General features: G+C 42.7%; 1 protein-coding gene across 3 annotated transcripts in view; it reads left to right on the plus strand.

Moving 5' to 3' along the window:
* The window catches only part of LOC126092538 (uncharacterized), a 175,816-nt gene that overhangs the window by 53,967 nt on the left and 99,472 nt on the right, over nucleotides 1–22,377 (plus strand). For all 3 annotated transcript variants that reach the window (XM_049908191.1, XM_049908188.1, XM_049908190.1), the window contains exon 4: nucleotides 7,213–7,484. In XM_049908191.1, the coding sequence (XP_049764148.1) occupies nucleotides 7,213–7,484 (272 nt within the window). The remainder of the gene's footprint in view (nucleotides 1–7,212; nucleotides 7,485–22,377) is intronic.

The following is a 22,377-nucleotide window of genomic DNA, read 5'->3' on the forward strand; positions in this document are numbered from 1 at the left end:
CACAAAATTGGTGCTAATAGCATAGGCACATAGGGAACACATACAACACACATCTGTAAGTCCATGGTATTGGTGATAAGAAAACCGTCTTGAAACACATGTGCTACAAAATGCCACTGTTTTCTGCCCATGTACCCTGACATCAATGTGGGATATGATCACCATGCACACATACACAGGCTGCACAACGGGTTGACATACTCTGGATCAGGTGGTCGAGCAGCTTCTGGGGTATAGCCTCCTATTCTTGCGCCAGTGCCTGTTGGAGCTCCTGAAGTGTCCTAGGGGTTTGAAGACATGAGCAATACGCTGACCGAGATCATCCCAGATGTGCTCGATGGGGCTTAGGTCTGGAGAACAGGTAGGCCACTCCATTCGCCTGATATCTTCTGTTTCAAGGTAATCCTCCACGATGGCAGCTTGGTGGGGCCGCACATTATCATCCATCAGGAGGAAGGTGGGACCCACAGCACCCCTGAAAAAGTGAACATACTGGTGCAAAATGACGTCCCGATACACCTGACCTGTTACAGTTTTTCTGTCAAAGACATGCAGGGTGGAAGTGCACCAATCATCAAACCACGACCTCCATACAGGTCCCTTTCAAGGACATTAAGGGGTTTGTATCTGGTTCCTGGTTCACGCCAGTTGAAAACCTGGCGAGAATCACTATTCAGGCCATACCTGGACTCATCCATGAACATAACCTGGGACCACTGTTCCAATGACCATGTACTGTGCTCTTGACACCGGGCTTTACGGGCTCTCCTGTGACCAGGGGTCAGTGGAATGTACCTTGCAGGTCTCCGGGTGAATAAACCATGTCTGTTCAGTTGTCTGTAGACTATGTGTCTGGAGACAACTGTTCCAGTGGCTGCGGTAAGGTCCTGAGCAAGGCTACCTGCAGTGCTCTGTGGCCGTCTGCGGGCACTGATGGTGAGATATCGGTCTGCTTGTGGTGTTGTACACTGTAGACATCCCATACAGTAGCACCTGGACATGTTTCCTGTCTGCTGGAATCAATGACATATTCTTGAGATCACAGTTTGTGGCACACAGAGGGGCCCATGCTACGACCTGCTGTGTCTGACCAGCCTCCAGTCACCCTAGTATTCTACCCCTCATAACGTCATCAATATGTGTTCTTTGAGCCATTCTCAACACAAGTCACCATTAGCATGTCTGAAAACGTCTGCACACTTCCTCGCTGCACCTTACTCTGACATGCACCAACGCACCTCTGCGTATGTGGACTGCTGCCAGCACCACCATGTGACAACCACAGATCACATGCACCACATGGTCGTACCCCAAGATGATTTAAATCCGCAAACCACCCATCAGAGCATTGTTTCACCATGTATCATCATTATCCTTAATTTTTGAGCAGGAGTGTATTCGTGGGGTGGTATGATTAATTTGGACTCTCTCCATATGTTGCAGTAGGCTTTCGGAAGACATTAATACACGCAAATTATCATTCCTAATTACTTCTAGGCCCAAAAATTGGATAATTGGATGCAGTTACTACTTTCATGCCCTACTGTGAAGTCAATTTGGTTATAGGACTCAAGTTCTCTGACAATTTTGTCAGTGTCATCTTCAGTTCCATCCATAAGCAAGAGTATGTCACCAACATATTGTTTGCAATAAATAATCTCATATATTTCAGAAATGCTAGATTTTAAAACATCCTCTTTTGACAAAATCATCAGAAAATTTAATGATTTCCATGAGAAAATCATCTTCACCTTAGAACAAGAATGTAGTAACCACATGCACTTTTTTTTACGCATGAGCAATGATAATTGGGATGCATTAAATCGGTTTAATGAGTTAGTTATGGACAGCCAGTTGATGAGAGCAGGACTCTTGAAACACATTGTGTTGATTTTCACTATTTAATTGGTTGTACATTAAATAAACATAATGATTTACTTACACCCACTACCTCAAATTCATAAGATGGATGATATTAAGAAGTAAGTATTTTGTTAGTCCCTGGATAGTATTAAATTCTGTGATTTAACATACCTAGAGGCCAGAGTTATATAAACTGCTCAAAACAATTCTGCACCACTCTTTCTAGTTTGATAGTTTGTAATTTTTTGATTTGAAACTTCTTCCTCAGTGCCTTTTTGACCATTGGAAATCATTTTACTCAACCACCATTGTAATGCAGAAAGAAGTAAACATGTATTCTGAATACAGTTCAGCAACATACACTGTCTCTCCAATCTCGAGATTGCTGCTTGTATACTCTTTTCAGTCAAAGAGCATGTCACAAAGGATCATATCACAGCATCATGCCTGTACCTTGTACCACTAGTAGCCTTTTCCTTTGCTTTTCCACTCATAAACTGTTTGTATGCCTCTGTAAGAGCCCTAACTTCTCATGACTTCATGATCCTTGTGCGAAATGTATGTAGGCAACAATAGTATCATTCTACAGCCATCCCCAAATTCCAATTCTCTAAATCTTCTCAGTAGAATTCCTCAAAAAGAAAGTTGCTGTCCCTGCAGGAATTTCCATTTGAGATCCTGAAGCATCTCCTTAATACTTTCTTGTTGATCGAACCTGCTGGTAACAAATCTAACATACAAATTGCTTCGATCTCTTCCTTTAAACCAATGTGGTGGGATCCCAAACACTCAAGCAGTATTCAAGAATGGATTACACTAGTGTTCTATATGCAGTCTCCTTTACAGATGAACCACACTTTCCTAAAACTCTCTCAATAAACTGAAGTTGACCATTTGCCTTCCCACTATGATCCTTACATGCTCATTCCATTTCATATCACTTTGCAGTGTTACACCTAGACATTTAGTCAACCTGACTGTGTCAACTAGCAAACTGCTAAAGCTGTATTAGAACATTATGGGATTGCTTTTGCTACTTGTCTGTATAATCTTACATGTTTCTACATTTAGAGCTAGCTGCCATTCATCACACTAGCTAGAAATTTTGTCTTGGTCTTCTTGTATTCCCCTAGAATCACTCAGCAATGGCACCTTCCCATACACCACAGTGTTGTCAGCAAACTGCTGCAGATTGCTGCTTGCCCTGACTGTCAGATAATTAATGAATCAAGAGAATAAGATTGGTCCTATCACACTTCCCCGGGGCACTCATGACGATACCCTTGCCTCTGAACACTCACTGATGAGCACAAAATACTGAGTTCTATTACTTAAGAAGTCCCAACATCACTCACACAACTGTAACTTTGTCTCCACACGCATACCTTGGTTAACAGTCTGCAGCAGGCCATTGTGTTAAATGCTTTCTGGAAATCTAGGAATATGGGTTCTGCCTTGTGCCCTTCATCCATGGTGTGCAAGATATCATGTACGAAAAGGACAAGCTGAATTTCACAAGAGTGATGCTTTCTAAATCCATACTGATTTGTTGACAGAAGCTCTTCCGTCTCGAGAAAATTTATTGTATTGAAACTGAGAATATGTTCAAGAATTCTGCAGCTAACCATCGTGAAGGGTATTGGTCTGTAATTTTGTGGGCCTGTTCTTTTACCCTTCTTATATACAGCAGCCATCTGCATTTTTTTTTTTCCAGTTTCTTGGGACTTTGTGGTATGTGACAAGTTCACGATAAATGCAAGCTAAATAAGGGGCTAATGCCTCTGATTACTCTGCAAAACCAAATTAAGATCCATCTGGACTTGGTGACGTATTTGTTTTCAACTCCTTCAGTTGCTTCTCTACACCAGGGAGGCCTGTTTCTATGTCCTCAATGCAGGAGTCTGGATGACAGCCAAAGAATGGTATGTTTGTGCAATCCTTCTGCGTGAATGATTTAAAACTTTGGCTTTGGCTTTCTCTAGCTGTCTTTTATTGCCACTCCGGGTTCGTCAGTGTGTGGCTGGAAGAAACCTTCGACCGAGTTAACAAGGCCCAGGTTCAGACCATATGTGCATTGTCACATTATGGCAAGAAGGATTATCAGCATTGGAAGTTCCCTAGCTAATTGGGGTACACAACAGCAAACATTCAAACATTTGGTGGCTATTTTGAGACATAGTGCATTGAACATCTGCCTCACAATGGTGGCCTACAGTCAACAACACCTGCTGATGGCAGTTAACTACAAATGAAGGCTTATAAGCACCCCAAGGAGAATTAAACATAGCTGCATTCTGCCTCTTTGAAGGAAAGTCAGTGTATTGGATTCAATCAGACCACATGTAATCATCTCCACACAGTGAATTTGGGCTCTAGGCATCTATCACAAACAACAGTACAAAATTCTCAGCATTAGTTTGCGTGTGAAGATGCTTGAACAAACATGTGTAATGGAACATTGATCCATGATATTGGGTTCTCTTTCCCAACACATGGAGTATTTGTCTCATACCTGTCAATAATCATAGAAGAGTCTGGAGATGGCCAGGTACCAAAGCACAGCTCAGGCCTGCAGTCTCACAAATTCAGAAGAAAGCTGAAGATTTTGGACATCTCTTATTACTGCCGAGGGTACTTTAAGGGCTGTGCAACATCAGGGTAGGATCAACTAGCCTTTTACCTAGCTCTATGGTCAATGTTTGAGTGATGTGTCATTCAAGACAATAATGCACAAACATGCCACACGCACCTTACAGACACCTTTCTTCAGATTGTAGAAGTCAACTGAATGGAATGTTTTGACAAGAACTCAAATGAGCATATAGTGAGCAGTTGAAACGTGCAGTGCATTGTCATAAGAACCCTCTTCACATGCTAGGTGACCTCAGGAGACCCACCATCAAAGAATGGGACATGCTTGAGCTGTAAAGCCTCAGTCACCATCTGAACATTACAGTAGACGATGAAAACTTGTTGCAGTTCACAGATTTGTAGTAACATAGTTCTGAATGTTATCCAGCAGCACATTTTGATTTCATATCATCATCATCATCATCATTTAAGACTGATTATGCCTTTCAGCGTTCAGTCTGGAGCATAGCCACCCTTACACAGTTCCTCCATGATCCCCTATTCAGTGCTAACATTGGTGCCTCTTCTGATGTTAAACCTATTACTTCAAAATCCTTCTTAACCGAATCCAGGTACCTTCTCCTTGGTCTGCCCCGACTCCTCCTACCCTCTACTGCTGAATCCATGAGTCTCTTGGGTAACCTTGCTTCTCCCATGCGTGTAACATGACCCCACCATCTAAGCCTGTTCGCCCTGACTGCTACATCTATAGAGTTCATTCCCAGTTTTTCTTTGATTTCTGTGGACACCCTTCTGCCATTGTTGCCATCTACTAGTACATGCAATCATCCTAGCTACTTTCATATCTGTAACCTCAACCTTGTTGATAAGGTAACCTGAATCCACCCAGCTTTCGCTGAACGGTGCACAGATAACTTAGTCTTGGTAGTGACTTCCTTCTTGCAGAAGAGAGTAGATCGTAGCTGAGCGCTCACTGCATTAGCTTTGCTACACCTCGCTTCCAGTTCTTTCACTATGTTGCCATCCTGTGAGAATAAGCATCCTAAGTACTTGAAACCGTCCACCTGTTCTAACTTTGTTCCTCCTATTTGGCACTCAGTCCGTTTATATTTCTTTCCCACTGACATTACTTTCGTTTTGGAGATGCTAATCTTCATACCATAGTCCTTACATTTCTGATCTAGCTCTGAAATATTACTTTGCAAACTTTCAATCGAATCTGCCATCACAACTAAGTCATCCGTATATGCAAGACTGCTTATTTTGTGTTCACATATCTTAATCTCACCCAGCCAGTCTGTTGTTTTCAACATATGATCGATAAATAATATGAACAACAGTGGAGACAGGTTGCAGCCTTGCCTTACCCCTGCAACTACTCTGAACCATGAACTCAATTTACCGTCAACTCTAACTGCTGCCTGACTATCCATGTAAAGACCTTTAATTGCTTGCAAAAGTTTGCCTCCTATTCCATAATCATGTAGAACAGACAATAACTTCCTCCTAGGAACCCGGTCATATGCCTTTTCTAGATCTATAAAGCATAGATACAATTCCCTGTTCCACTCATAACACTTCTCCATTATTTGCCGTAAGCTAAAGATCTGGTCCTGACAACCTCTAAGAGGCCTAAACCCACACTGATTTTCATCCAATTGGTCCTCAACTAATACTCGCACTTTCCTTTCAACAATACCTGAGAAGATTTTACCCACAATGCTGATTAAAGAGATAACTCTGTAGTTGTTACAACCTTTTCTGTTTCCATGTTTAAAGATTGGTGTGATTACTGCTTTTGTCCAGTCTGATGGAACCTGTCCCGACTCCCAGGCCATTTCAATTATCCTATGTAGCTATTTAAGACCCGACATTCCACTGTATTTGATGAGTATTTGATGAGTTGGTTTCATATATGTGCAAAAAATGTGCACTTTTGCATAGTCTTCCTTTATCTTGGTTATTATTTTGTTTTTCTGAAACAATAAGGCTATTTTTAGTTTCATAAAATTTATTCTTGAATCTTTACTCTTTCATTCCCTGCTCTTCTTGAATCTAAATCTACACACATTCCCAGATATGCAGGAGGAGCTAAATCATTTGTGAACTATTTAGATTACAGTAACCAGATATACCCTTTCTTGCTAAGCTGAAAGCTGTATAACGACAATAACTCCAGGCTCTTCCTTCTTGCAGCTCACTTTAACAAGTCACCGTGTTTTCAAGGCTACCTGAAACAAAATGAAAATAAGTATGAATAATAGCCGAAGTTTTCGCAAGCAAAAAATATGTATACAGAATGTTTTTATACCAACCATATTTTACTTTATTTTTGAGTACTGATGATTCTTTAACTGTTTCTCATATTCTTTGGTGGAGTGTTACTTGAAATTCATTCAGCACCTGTTAACTTAAACTGGCTGATATATATAAAAGAGGGGAAGGGATATGAATAGCAGCATAGTCAGTTTGCAAAAATCTGCTTGTGTCATTAATCACCATGATTCTTCCTAGGATGGTGTGGTATCTTATGAATCACATGATTACATTTTTCCTTTCCTTGTGATAAATGCTTATTCAGATTTAATATTGTAATTGTTTGTGTACATTATTATGTCCTTTCCATATGACCATTCACAAAGTGTTGTGATTATGTCTTCATCATTTAAAAACTGTAAAGTTTAGAGAGTATGTATCTATTGCATTATTATTTCTTAAAAATCAACAGAACATCTTTACATGATCTTACATTTTCAGCAAATATCAGTGATTGGAATCCCCCAAAGGAAGAATTTCAACTGAATCTCAAAGATTCAAAACAGGGAATAGTCACAGCAAAATTTCCAATACCAGATACACTGATAGACTTTGAAGTTACACTTCTCCTGAATGAATCAGCTAAAACAGAAGATGAATGCAAGAAAAGTCACATTCATCAAGAGTTTGTAACACATTCAAGGAAAGTGATCAACCGGAACCATTGCAGCTGGAAGAATGAATCAAGTACATGCAGTTCTTGTGCATCAGTGGTTTGTATCCATGTTTTTTGAATGTTACCTAATATTTTACATGTAATTATAAAGAATTTTGCCGTATGATTATAAATAATCAATTGGGTTCTTTTTTACTTACATGTACTGTAGTTAATATTGTATACTTATTTATTTATTCAACACTCTTTTTAACATTTTTATAATATAGAACTTATCAAAACATAAGACAGTATAAAGCTGTACATATTTACATGCATGTGCAAAATATAGGCATGTATCAGCTGCAATATTACATCTAGAGTGGTAGTACCACATATTCATCTACATCAACATCTACCTCTACATGACTAATCTAATTCACACTTAAGTGTGTGAAAGAGGGTTCATCAGACTACCTTCAGACAATTTCCCTACTGTTCCACCCTCTTACAGTATATGAGAAAAATGAACACTTAAATATTTTCATGTGATCTCTGATTTCTCTTATTTTTTTGCAATAATCATGACTGCCTATGTAGAACGGCATCAATATAATATCTTTGCGTTTGGAGGAGGTAGTTGGTGTTGAGATTTCATGAAAAGATCTTGCCATAACAAAAAACACCTTTGTTTTAATGACTGCCAAACCAGTTCACTTATGGGATCCAAGAACTATGTCTCCTATTTTGTAGTAATGCAAATTGAGCTGGCTTTCTTTGGCTGCTTTGGATTTTTTTTTTTTATGTCCTCCCTCAATCATATTTGGTGAAGATTCCATATGGCACAGCAGTACTCTAGCAGAGGACTACAAGCTTAGTGTAGGCTGTCCTATTAGAAGACCTGTTGCCTTTTCTAAGTGTTCTGCCAATAAAACACTGTCTTTGGTTGACTTACATCACAAAATTAATAATGTAATTGTCCCAGTTTCAAGTTACTTGCAATTGTAATCCTTAAGTATTTAGCTGAATTTACAGTCTTAAGATTTGAGTGATTTATCCTTTAAACAAAATTTGGTGGATTCCTTTCAATTCTCATGTGGATGGCTTTACAATTTCCGTTATTTAAAGTCAACTAGCACTTTTCACACCATACAGATATCTTCTCTGAATCATTTCACAATTGGTTTTGATCTTTTGATGACTTCAAGAGACAGTAAAAGATGTAATCACCTGAAAATAAACTAACAAAACTGCTCAGATTGTGTCCTAAATCATTTAGACAGATTAGGACTAGCAGAGCGCCTATAACACCTCCTTGGGGAACGCCAGGTATTACTTCTATTTTACTCAATGACTTTTTGTCAATTAGTACTATCTGTGACCTTTTTGACAGGGAATCATGAATCAATTCACACAACTCAGACATTACTCCACAGGCACACAATTTGATCAGAAGTATCTTGTAAAGAATCTTGACTGATTCTAGCAAAACAAGCATTTTTTTATTTAATCAGCTGCAAGAAAATAGAATTTTATGTACATACATATAAACACAAAAGACGCATAATTACTGAAACATGTGGATTGATTTTGCTAAAGTAAGAATACCTTATGCTATGAATCAGAGAAAAAAAAAACTAATGTTGAAGTAAGAACTAGAATGACAACAACTGAAACAATGATAGGTAGAACTGAAAGAAAATCATTAAAGTGATATGTGCATTTGTTGAGTATGGCATATCATCAGTGGCCAAAGAAAATTTTTGAATGGAGACCAGATGGCAGACATAAAAGCAGCAACTACAGTGTTGTTGGAATGATCACATAAAAAAAAAAAAAAAAAAAAAAAAAAAAAAAAAAAAAAAAAAAAAAAAAAAAAAAAAAAAAAAAGGACTTGAGATGTACGCATGAAGGATGCCCTGAATAGAGAGGCCTGGCAGAAGATAACAAGAATGCAGCTAAATGTTGTTATTTATTGATCTTTGTATTAATTAATCCTGTAGTAATAATAAACATAATTTAATGTCCACAAATATGGCACAAAAGACACATACGAACACATATTAATTAATAGAAATACATCAGTATAATTAGTTTAGTTTTATATATATATATTTTATACATATAACTTTCTGAGTAGAGAAATTATAAGGCAGAATCTACAGATTTGAGCAATATTTCAAATATTCATCAATGCTGTAGAAGATTAAATTTTGGTATTCTTTTGATCCTATCTGCAAATGCAAAAAGAGATTTTTTTGTTTTTGCTATACAGTGTCATGATATTTTTATTTTTGTGTACATCTCTAAGAAAGTTATTCCTGTTCCTTGCTTCATAAGTGTGGCTCTCACTGTTCAAAGCTGAAAACTCTCCTTGAGTCTTAATGAAGCAGGTACTTTCAAATGTATGGATGGCAGGAAATGACTGTTTTGAAAAAGTAGCATTTCCCCAGGATAGTATACCATTCCATAGTAGACTATGCACCTAGGCCTAATAAGCATTAACACTTGTGGAACTCCAGTCTGCAGTGATATCAAGTAATATATGATATAGTGGTATGGAGTCACCACACTCTTTATTTTATTGAAACTCAATACGTATCCAGATACACAACATAACGCACTTGAGTGACAGAGCAAACTGCCCTGCTACTGTCAATTGTCAGAGAGATCACTGTGAGTTGATTTAGTCTTTCCAGCGACTAACGGTCCCTCCATCCTCCCCCCCTCCCCCCACTCCCTCCACAGTGTGGAGGCAACCACCAGGATGGCAGAAGCATTGGCAAGGGTGGTCTGGTGCAGGGTTTAGAGATGATAGTCAAGGAAATGCGTGAGTGTGTGGATGGCACAGGTGAGCATGGGTGGAGGATGTGGGAAAGATGTATCCCCCAGTATGTGTGTATTGGGTGGTTCTGCAAGGAGCTCGCTGTCTGGAGGGGGCAGGCAAGTAGTGAAGATGATCAGGTGACCGTAATCAGTGCAATGTGCATGAAGAGTTGTGGGGTCAATGCTATCAGGCAAGATGGGAACTTCACGGAAATGGTGTACCAGGTACTCAGGTGACACTGTGCAGTCATTGTGGGCCCTTGTAGCTCCTCGTCTGTAACTGTGAGGCTAAGATCCTTCGAGTGAAAGCAGCAGACATTGAGTAGTGTCTGGAAAGAATCAAACACAGAGAAGGGTGGTGGGGTGTGAGGGAAGAGGGGGGGGGGAGGCCACAGTGATGGTAAAGTCTATATCAGGAGAAGGCTTGTTGATGAGATGACAGGCAGGTTTCAGTCAGGTGATGGAGACCGTAACTGGCTTGGCATTAAGCAGAATGTCACAGGTGTTGGGGTCACATTGGAGAACTCTAAGTGTGCCCGAGAAAAGGGGCTGGAGTGCAGTGCAGACAGTATTGTCACACAACATGACATGGTCACACTTGGCTAGGTGTTGGAGATGAAAATTTTAGGAGGGGTCTGGAGGAGAAGAGGGGGACATGAAGGTTGGTAATGTGACACCAGACATTGTCAACCAAGGCAGAAAGCCAGGTTGGCATAGAGGGGTGATCAAAAGAGACAAAATCATCAGGAAGGGATAGTGTAGTGTCTTGCCTTACAAAATCTTGGCTAGTGAGGCACTGAGGTCTTGTTTTCGAGCTGTTCAGATACACAGCAGCATCCACAGGAGTGCATCAGACCAGTCACCCCTGTGGCACATAAGAGCAGCCTTAGGGTGTGATGCCACCTCTGAACACGCCTATTACCTGGAAGGTGGTAGGTGGTGGTTCTGTAATGGGTAATGCTGCATAGTTTACAGAGTTTGTAAAACAGCAAGGACTTCAGTTGCCTACCTTGAGCCACGGTTATGGAGGCATGGCAGTCAAAATGCACAAACCAGGTAGATATTGAGCTCTGGGAACTGTTTCGGCAGTGATGTCTTATATGGGGGTACCCTCTACCCAGTGTGTTACCCAGTCAACAATGGAGAGGAGGTAGTGATAGTTGCCAGAGGGGGGAAGGGATCCAACAAAGTCCACACGAATGTGTTTGAAGCATCCCTTCGGTATCTGGAAGGTGCCTAGCAAGGGGTGAGTGTGCCAGGTGGTTTTACATCACTGGCACAGTACATAGGCCCTCCTCCACAACTTGCAGTCTCACTTAACATGGGGCCAAACATATCGTTCAGTTATAAGGTTTGACGCTGGTGTGGTTGAGGTTGTGAAACGGGTCAAAAATAATTCTGTGGAATTGCTGTGAGACAAGTGTGCATATACATCCCTGGGAAGTGTCACAGAGGACAGGGTAGGTTCAACTGGGGATGAACTTTGGCTCAATGATGAGGGTGAAGGAGGCATCATTCAAGAGGTCCTGTAGCTGAGGGTCATCCTGCCGAGGCTGCACGAGCTTGTCGAAGTCGACCATGGCCAAGATGGCACCAATTCAAGACAAGTAATCAGCAACTATGTTGTCTGCACCTTTCGTGTGACAGATGACCTTAGTGAATCGTCTAATGTATACGAGGTGATGGTAATGACAGAGGCATTCATCCTTGGTGGGCTACAGATGGCATCAGCTAGGTGCCAGTGATCCATTTAAATGACAAGGGGTGTCCTTCAGAATCTTATCAGAAATACCGTATGGCCTCGTCTATGGCCAGTAGGTCCCAGTCGTAAGCTGACCACGTGCCCTGTGCCTTGGTGAGCTTATGGGAGAAGAAACACAAGAGTTGATCAGAGCTGCCGACCTCTTGCTGAAGGATGGCTCCTCTTACTAAATCACTAGTGTCAGTGATGATGGAGAGGGAGCTTCTGGAATCGGGTGAGCTAAGAGGGCTGTCTGAATCAGATTGTCCTCCATCACTTGGAAGGACTGCTATATGTCCATGGACCGCCTGAGCTTCCTGTGAGCGGTTGTATTTTTGTCTCTGAGGACCTTTGTTAAGTGTCCCTGCAGGGCAGTGATGTGGGGCAAGTGACAGTGATAGAAACTGACCATTCCGAGGAAACAAAGGAGTTCATTGCAGTCAGCTGGTGATGGTAGGTTATATATCAGCTTGGTGTGCTGTGGAGCTGGGTGGATGCCTGAAGCAGTAATGATGTGGCCCAAGGATGTGACTTGCACCTGATGAAATAGACATTTTTCAGTGTCAATCACTACACTGTCGGCTTTCAGAGCACCAAGAAATTTTCAAGGAGGAAGTGTGAGTCTATGTCTGGCAAAATAATGAGGATATCACCCAGATGTGCATAAGAAAAAGAAAATTTAGAAAACTGGCTGTCTATAAAGTGTTTCCAGGTTTCTGCAGCGTTTTTTAATCCATGAGACATAAAAAGGAACTCAAACAATCAACAAGGTGGGGTTGTGGCAGTCTTCTGAATGTCATCTTTGAACATTGGTATCTGCAGATACGCCTTCTTAGAATCAGTTACACTGAACGCTTTAGCACCAGCAAGATAGTGTATGATACCTTGGATACTAGGGTCTGAGCAATTGTCCATGATTGCATGAACATTCAAGGCACCAATAATCTTTACAAAGTCTAGCTGAGCCACCCTTCTTAGGTATGTGGTGGATGCATGAGGCCCAGTTGCTATATGATGGGGAAACAACTCCAGTTCATAACAACTTGTCCACCACTGCCTTCACCATGTGGAGTCAGCCAGTGGGTAGAATTCTGGGGCACTGATTAACCTGTGGGCTGGGTATACCGTTAATGTGGTGCACCATGCCTTTGTTGATGGCTGACAAGATAAAAAGAAATAACACAGTGTGGAGCCTCTGGTTGAGAGTTTGTCAGCATGGGCCACATGGAAGTCAGTGTCCCAAGCAGCAGAATGATGTTGGATGTCAGCTATAGGCCGGAGCCAGGTTGCCCGAGTGAGGTGGAATCTGCAGATGCACATGTGCGTCACGGTCAGCAAACTGTGGTTTAGGACATGGCACGGCAAGCAGCGTCACATGCAGGTGCTGCCTCAGCCCGTGAGGCAGCAGCATCAGAAGGCAGCTGCAGAATGTTGTTCGGCTGCCTGGGCAAGGTTGGGAGCACTCGGCAACTGTGTCTATATTAAGAAATGCCAAAAATGTGGTCAGCCAGGGACAGGCGGGTGTCGGGGGAATGGTTACTAGGGGCAAGTGAAGACAACGTGCACTTGGTATGGGAGCTTGATGATCCAGATCATCCACAGCACCTCATCAGGCATGATACACAGGTCTATTTTGATGCAAAGATGCTGCCACAATTTGGAGAGTCTCCCATCCTGTAAATGTTTGTTGTAAAATACCTGGTGTAGTTGCTCTTCAGGAATCCTGGAGAAACATTGTAAAAGCATTGTTTTGGTGGTCCCATACTTGTCCATAGATGTTGGTGCCAGGATGATGTCATAGATAACATTAGTGTGAGTGCCAGGGTAGTTGAGTAGAGTGATGTACTTTATGTCACCCGTGACAGTGGCATTGGAGATGAACATGCTTTCAACAATCGCAGACCACAGGCACAAAGGCACAAGTTGTCCATATGGAATGGTGGTAAGTATGAGATGTGAAGCAATTGACTGTTCGGTTTGGTAATGTGGTTGTAATATGGCCATACAGCAGAGGGAGAACTGTAGGTGCGTGGTGGCCGGTAATCCAGCCAGCTGCATGGACCAGAGGACAGACTGCCCACTGCGCAGCATGGAGGAGACATCATATGCATCAAGTGGACACATACCTAGTGTGTACAATAATGGCCGTGATAGAATGCAAGGGTAGATATTACACTGGTAGAGTCTGTAAGTGGATTGGCAATTGCATTGCATTGTTGTGCCCTTGCAATTTGTGACAAGTCTGCAATGTTTAAGTGTCACTGTCATTTCTAATCACTTGGGCAACACATGGAGCACTGTTCGTCTGTCGATAATGAGGGTTGTAAGAGTTCAAAGAAATTCGCAGTCAGTGTAACAGTATGGGGTTGTGATGGCCACATTGTCGCAATACGAATTTGCACTGTTTTAGTGTTTATGCAAAGATTGGGGGGTCACCAATCACCAGTGTGGAACTCTGGTACATAATGGTAATGAATAATAAAAATACAGTGGTATGGAGCATGCAACACACTTAATTTTATAGAAACTTGATACATACAAGGATACACAATGTAACACGCTTGAGTCACAGAGCAAACTGCCCTGCAACTGTCAACCCTCAGAGAGATCACTGTGAGTCATTTTCTCTGGCCAGTGATGCTATTGTTCTCACACACTCTTCCAGCATTATAACCACTTTAACCCTTTGTGCGTCACATTTAGAAAAAAAATTAGGGAAAATTTTTTTGTGATGAATATTTACTGTATATGTTGCACATATGCCATATCCATTGCAAAAGTTCTTTTGAAGCAATTGGTTAATAAATAAAATAATGATTCCAAACAGCATCATTAGAAATTACATAATAATTACTCAAAAAAATGCATACATAACTGTATTGTAAACTTACTGTATTTCTTTCCCTTGCCCTTGAGGAACTACGTAAAGTTGGTTCCATAACCAAGAATTTCAGTATACACAGAATAAAACTAAACACAACAGTTATTGTTCACTCACAAATGCAGTAGCACAACTCAAGACACTTCTCTGTTCTGCACTTCAAACAAACGGCGAGTCATGAAAGCAAACACCACTGTGTTCTGTTGGCCAAACTTGGAACTACGTGAAGCGATGCCAAACAGTATCATTGAAGCATTGGGAAGCTCAAAAAAGCCAGGAATACTTAATGATGCCATTTGGAATCGCAGACGCAGAAAGGGTTAAGCATTTTTAAAGTGTAACACCACTTGCTTTCCTCAGCTTAGTTGTTTGTTCACCCATAATCCTAAAAACTTAATATGTTTCTTTTGCTGAATTCTACTGTTCATAATGTAACCTTTACATTGGTTCTAGTTTTATTCCTTATATGACTGAAGTGTTCCCATACAGTTTTTATCATTAACAATTAGACTGTCATCTTGAAATCATTTTATGCTACTTTCACTGTTTTTTTTTCTGTTTTCTGCTGCAATGCACAATCATTCTTTTTTTCATGTGCAATTCAATAACAAGAACCAAGTAACAGAATTGACTTTGTAGTAGATCTGTCTCAGACTATGAAAATAGCAGAAGATAAATCTCAGATACAATCTACAAACTTCTCATGTTAATTATTTTTATTAGTTTTGTTATTGAAAGCGATCAGGTTTCCATCCAGTTTTCAGCTCTGAAATACTGTAACATTTCTACTCATCATCTGGTAAAGACTGCATTTGCTTGAAGAGCAAGGTACCAACTTATTTTTACATTTTGCCATTCTCTGTTGGTCTCTCAAATTTACTGCTGGGTAATGCAGCTCTAGTAAATGAAGTATTTATTCAGTATAAGTGAGCAATATGAACATTGTGTGAAGTAGGTAACTGCACATCTTGCAGAGGTCTCACAATACTTATACCCATCACTCAATTTTTTTGATAAACACCACTGTAATAATTGTAAGGGCCAACCTGCTCAGACATTTACACATTCCCACTATGCAACTCACTCAGTGGAATTGGTAGATTACCCATGCAACAGATGTTTCCATAGCTGACATCCTGGCTTCTTTTCCTCCTCTTCCTCCTTTATTTGTTATGGTTTACTAGTATTCGAGGTAGCAAGTGCCATATGGAAGCAGGCACTGATGTGGTGCTTTCATTAAATAATAAAGCAAGTATTGTGCCATGTGCTTTTATTGCTCTGTAAGCACACTATGGCAGCTGACTATACAATGCTGGCTTGATTAGTAAGAGATAATGTCATGTGGAGTGAGTGATGGGAGACAGTAGATGGGGAATAGAAGGTAGACTCGGGGAAGGACTATGGCTGGGAAAAAGAGTCAGTAGGTTCACAGGATACACTGCGGGACAGTCACCTGGACAAATGGATTGGTAGGGAGAGCCAGAATAGAAGAAGGCTAGGAAAATTATAGTATCAAAGGCTGTGTTGTAGGGATAAGTCTTATGGTAACACTGGCAGTGCTGAAAATATTTCCCTGCATAATGTACAGCACAGCTATTGGGCAATGGACACCATGGAGAAACGAAGGAGAAGGCAGAAAACAATGTTTAATGCATGTTCCAGTGAAGCAAAGGAAAAGCAAGAGGGCAAAATTTCAGCGACATAAATTGTTTATTAAGATAGACACTGCTACAATTCATTTACCAAAACAAAAAGGCAAATATGTGATCTCAGGAAAATTAAATGGAAAATGGCATGTGAGCCATAAACTGTTGGGTTGCAATGAGGCAATGCACAAGGCTGACTGATGCAGCTGGTCCTCAAATAGTTGTTGTGCGGCAGTGCACAGGTCCTTGTTGAAATGCTGGTTAGAAACTAAAGCACTGGCTTACAAACAATAGCACTGGTTCACAATGAAGGGAGGACCATTCACACGAATGCTGCATTGATCATTCATCACTAGTGTATGCCGAAGAATGCTGCCTCACACATGGATGTGAATTCTGGGCATAACTACCATTAGGTAGATTGTGGTAGTGGGGGAAAGACATTCCATTTGCTAAGTTTCCACTATAGCACAGGTGCTATAGAGAGCATCTAGGTGTGACTGCGAGGGGAAGGTCTTCTGCTGTGACAGACAAGTGGGACAGGGGACACCAGAGTTGCCAGACTGTGCAGGTGGTTGGAAGCTGGTTTTCAGAAGGCAGTGGTGGGGAGATAGGGTAGATGAAGTCTTTGGAGATGTCAGTGTGCATGTGGTTGGGAAGGATTTCACACCATATGTGTAGGTCTGTGCTAGAGACCTGGTAGAGCTGGAGAACAAGGTTGGTATTCAGGTCTTGACGTAATTGACCTATTGTGGAGGGCTGCAGGAGGAGGAGCAGCTGAGGCAGTCAGTGACAATGTTATCGACACCAGCTATGTGGCATATATCAGTAGAAAACTGAGCCATGTACTCTTGCGATGAAACAGACAGTGCAAAATTTGGGTGGCATCTTTCTGACAAAACCATGTCGTAAGAGGGTGGTAGTCAGTGAAGATGGTGAATGGGCATCCCTTAACCAAAGGGTGGAAGTTCTTCACTGTGTCATAGACAGTGAGCAGTTTCCAATCATATCTATTGGTCTTGAAACTGGTCATCATAGGCAGGGCCTAGGGTATGGAGATGTTACCCTTTGTTCCATCTCCTAGCAGGGCATCTGGGAGAGGACTCTAAACAGAGGCTGCATTTTTAAGGAAGTGACAAAAAAATTGCCATTCCTAGGAATCTGCAAAACTCTTTATATGTCATGGATGTGAAAATTAGGAGATCACATGGACTTTATCAGGTATGGGTTACAAGCTAGAAACAGAAATAGCGTGACCTGTGTCTACCCTGAAAATGAATTTTTCTATGTTGAGAATGACTCCTAAACTTTTGAGCCAAGCAAAAATCTTCCTGTGGTGCTCATGGTGTTCAGCCATGTCCCGCGAGTAGATAAGAATATTATGGTGGTGCCAGGTATGTCATCACTACAGCTGCATAAGAACAGAATGTGACAATGGTCAGGAATGGTTCTTGCACTGAGTTACTGATAACCACCACAGGGGTGCCAGATCCTATCCTTCTTAGGTGCTAAATTAAGTGCAGAGGATCGAGGGCTTTTGGCTGGGCGAAGTATTCCAGTGGCAATGGAAGTCTCAATTTCTACCCCCACAAACTTGTACTTGTCCAGTGACAGATCACAGTCACAGCAGTGAACTGGAGGGCCCAGAGTAGTCATTGTGTAGTGCACCATGATGTGGGGCACCTTGGGGATAAGGGCGGGTGAGGAGTGGGAAAGGAGATTAAGAAAAGGGCTGGTGTAAGAAAGTTGTTTGATGGCAAGGTGAGTGGCAGGGCAGAAAAGGCAGAGGGTGGAGTGACCCAGCATGCCATTGACTAGGTGATTCTGTGTAAGGCTGGGGAGAAGATTGGCTGAGGATTGGATCAATGGCATTGGCCATGCTGAAAGCCCAAAGAAACTCTTCATCAAGGCCAAGATCAATGCAATGAGTATGGGGACTGTAGGTAGTGATGACAGAGCTGTTTGTGGCAGGGAGGAGGAAAGGGGAGGGGATCTGGACCAGGGCAGGAGTTTGTTCATGGAGATGGATGGGTCTGAGCTGGTGTCAATGAGGTTGGCGATTGGTGAGATGGGTTTATGGTGGTCAAGCATGAAAAGGCACTGGGAAATTGCTGAGCAAATGGGTGCACCTGTTACCAGTCACTGACTGCATTTGGGTGTCATAGCACAGCGGCCTACAGTTGATGGTGTCACTGCCAAAGCAGGTGTGATACCAGCACATGGGCTCGGCATTACATGAATTCTTGAGCACACCAATTGGGTGAGGGGTAACACGCTTGCACTGGTGTGTGTGTGTGTGTGTGCTGGCAGTTGCTGTAAATGGAGGAGGCACAGTTGCCTGAGATGTTTCGGTAGTAACCTTGGGCTGCACGAGATTGGGGTGGGATGGGAATCGTAGAAGCTGGCAGGTGCAAACGATCAAAGGCAGTGGGTAAGATTGCCATCTCACTGTTCAAATGTGCCGTGTTTTTGCTAGTCCTGACTGTGCATGATGAAGTGTGGGCTGTGGGGACAGAATTGCTAGTTGCACTTCTGGCTGGGGGACTTGTGGTTGCCATGGTGGCAGCAGGAAGGGACCAGAGTTGGTGGCCGGGGGGGGGGGGGGGGGGATGAGGTTAAGGGGACTTGGTATTAGCTGTGGCCAGGTAGGAGTTGAAGGACTGAAATGCCTGTTCTGCTATGACGGCATGGTCCAACATGCCGTACACGGTGAACATCACAGCAGGCAAAAGCGAGTATCCCAGTTGTGGAATAAAAGCTTGTCTGGCAAGACATTGGGTTCAGCTAAGGCACAGAGGTTGTTGCAGGAGCTGGGTGGGCCTCTTGTGGGAACACTACTGTGAAGAAAATAATGTGCTGGAACACAGTGTTTCAGGTGATGCCAATCAAATGATTAGGTGCTCTTTTAATATACAGTAGCTTTTAGACCATGGAGGGTTGGTGATGATGCCATGGGGCTCTGCTGTAATAGTACACTCAAGATTAGCAATGATAATGGCAAGCTGTATTGTGTTGCTCATAATTCCTGCCCCGGTTAAGATTGCCCTGACAGAGAAAAACCATAGGTGCAGGTCACAGGTGTCAAATGTGGGGAAGTGAGTAGAAGCTCTGTTTGATTGATATGTTGGAGGCGGGATCTGTTCCTTAGGCATAACATGGTCAAGAGTTGGGCAAACTGAGTGAGAAACTGATTTAAATTGTCCACTGAGTCAGCAGTTCAGATGGGCTAGGTGCAGGGGTATGACTGGATGAAACACTTTCTGCTGCAGACAACATTTCAGGGGTCAGCTTCACAGAATGGCTTCCTGACATAAGCTGCTTATTAGGCATGAGTGCAGGATGAACCCACCCAGGAGGCGGAGGAAAAAAATTGTACACTTGGTGCACTTGTGAGTGCAGGTGAGGGATGGAAATGACAAAACATGCGCAGAGCTTATGGAGCAACACAGACGTACACGAAGGGTAGCCCAATGTGGAAGGTCTTGTATGGAGTATGTGAGGAACTGGGGTTGTTTAATGGGGTGCTTGAAGTCCAGGTCACAACTGTGTTAATGCAGGCAGTGCCAGAAATATTTTATTGCTCAACATACATCACAGCTATAGGGTGAAGGAAATTAAGGTGAAAAGAAGAGAAGGTTGGAAATGCCATGAAATACATGTTCTAGTGAAGCAACAAAAAAGCAGAGAGCAAAGTTCTGGCAACACAAACTATTTATTATGGTAGACACTAATACATTTCATCTAACAAAAGCAAAAATGGAAATATACAATCTGTATACAATTTAGGTACAACTTGCACAGTAAAAGTTCTCAGCTTATCATTTCTGCTACAAGAACATACATACATTTAAAGTTCATAGGAGGGAACCTTCACTAAGATTTACAGGAGTTCCAAAGCTCAATTTACATTCTAGAAGTTCATCTGTAGCAGAGTCCCCTGGGTAAAGATGAATAAAATTAAAGGGGACCTGTGGTGAGGCATAGTCGCATGTGAAGGAAAATACAAAGCTGTGTGATAATTGAATTGGATGCTGCAGATGGATGCTTGGAACTGGCACATAGCTGTACAATGTACAGGTCATTTGTGTGTGTTGCTGCACTTGAAATTTACAGCCTCTAAAAATGAGAAGGTGACTCTCCAAAGCACCTCAGGAAAACTAAAGTGAAAACAGCACACAGTGCATAAGCCACTGAATTGTGACTGGTCCTGCTTGGGAAGCTATGGTACTCGCAAGCTGTGTGCCTGAAGCAATGTTCAAGACCAACTCAACTGATTTGTCCCCAAATAGTCATCATGTGGTGGTACTTGGGTCCATATTGAAGGTGCTGGTCCAAAACTAAAAGCACTGGTTCACAAACAGAAGCACTGGCTCACAAACGGTAGCACTGACTGACTATGAAAGGAGGAATATTAATGCTGATGCTGCAGCACCTGTTCGTTACTAGTGCATGCTGAAGAATGGTACCGCACACATGAGCAGGAGATCCAGGCAGAGCACCAGAAAGCAGATTGCAGTAGTGGGGGAGAGACATTCCAGACAGCAGGTGTCCACTATAGCTTGGTTGCTTTGAAGAGCATCTTGTTGTGACTGTGCATGGAAAGTGATCTGCTATGGCAGACTGTGGGACTCGTTAAAGTTTAGAATTTAGGAAGTGCCACAAGCTCATCTACATAATTCATAGTAGCTGGTGAAGTCTTGAAGGATCCAGAGGGTGGGAATTGTGAAGCAGCCATGAAATCAAGAAGGTTGTGCTCAGCTGTGTGTTCCACCACTGAATAGTCAATTCTGCCATTGGCCACAATTTGGCATTGACCATTCATTCAGATGGAGAGTGGTTGGTTGTCATGCCCACATTAAATTTACTGCTGGAACTGCAGCAGAGCTTTTATTATACACTCCTGGAAATTGAAATAAGAACACCGTGAATTCATTGTCCCAGGAAGGGGAAACGTTATTGACACATTCCTGGGGTCAGATACATCACATGATCACACTGACAGAACCACAGGCACATAGACACAGGCAACAGAGCATGCACAATGTCGGCACTAGTACAGTGTATATCCACCTTTCGCAGCAATGCAGGCTGCTATTCTCCCATGGAGACGATCGTAGAGATGCTGGATGTAGTCCAGTGGAACGGCTTGCCATGCCATTTCCACCTGGCGCCACAGTTGGACCAGCATTCATGCTGGACGTGCAGACCGCGTGAGATGACGCTTCATCCAGTCCCAAACATGCTCAATGGGGGACAGATCCGGAGATCTTGCTGGCCAGGGTAGTTGACTTACACCTTCTAGAGCACGTTGGGTGGCACGGGATACATGCGGACGTGCATTGTCCTGTTGGAACAGCAAGTTCCCTTGCCGGTCTAGGAATGGTAGAACGATGGGTTCGATGACGGTTTGGATGTACCGTGCACTATTCAGTGTCCCCTCGACGATCACCACTGGTGTACGGCCAGTGTAGGAGATCGCTCCCCACACCATGATGCCGGGTGTTGGCCCTGTGTGCCTCGGTCGTATGCAGTCCTGATTGTGGCGCTCACCTGCACGGCATCAAACATGCATACAACCATCATTGGCACCAAGGCAGAAGCGACTCTCATCGCTGAAGACGACACGTCTCCATTCGTCCCTCCATTCACGCCTGTCGCGACACCACTGGAGGCGGGCTGCACGATGTTGGGCGTGAGCGGAAGACGGCCTAACGGTGTGCGGGACCGTAGCCCAGCTTCATGGAGATGGTTGCGAATGGTCCTCGCCGATACCGCAGGAGCAACAGTGTCCCTAATTTGCTGGGAAGTGGCGGTGCGGTCCCCTATGGCACTGCGTAGGATCCTACGGTCTTGGCGTGCATCCGTGCATCGCTGCGGTCCGGTCCCAGGTCGACGGGCACGTGCACCTTCCACCGAC

Source organism: Schistocerca cancellata, chromosome 7 (assembly GCF_023864275.1).
Source record: "Schistocerca cancellata isolate TAMUIC-IGC-003103 chromosome 7, iqSchCanc2.1, whole genome shotgun sequence".
Taxonomy (NCBI): Eukaryota; Metazoa; Arthropoda; class Insecta; order Orthoptera; family Acrididae; genus Schistocerca; species Schistocerca cancellata.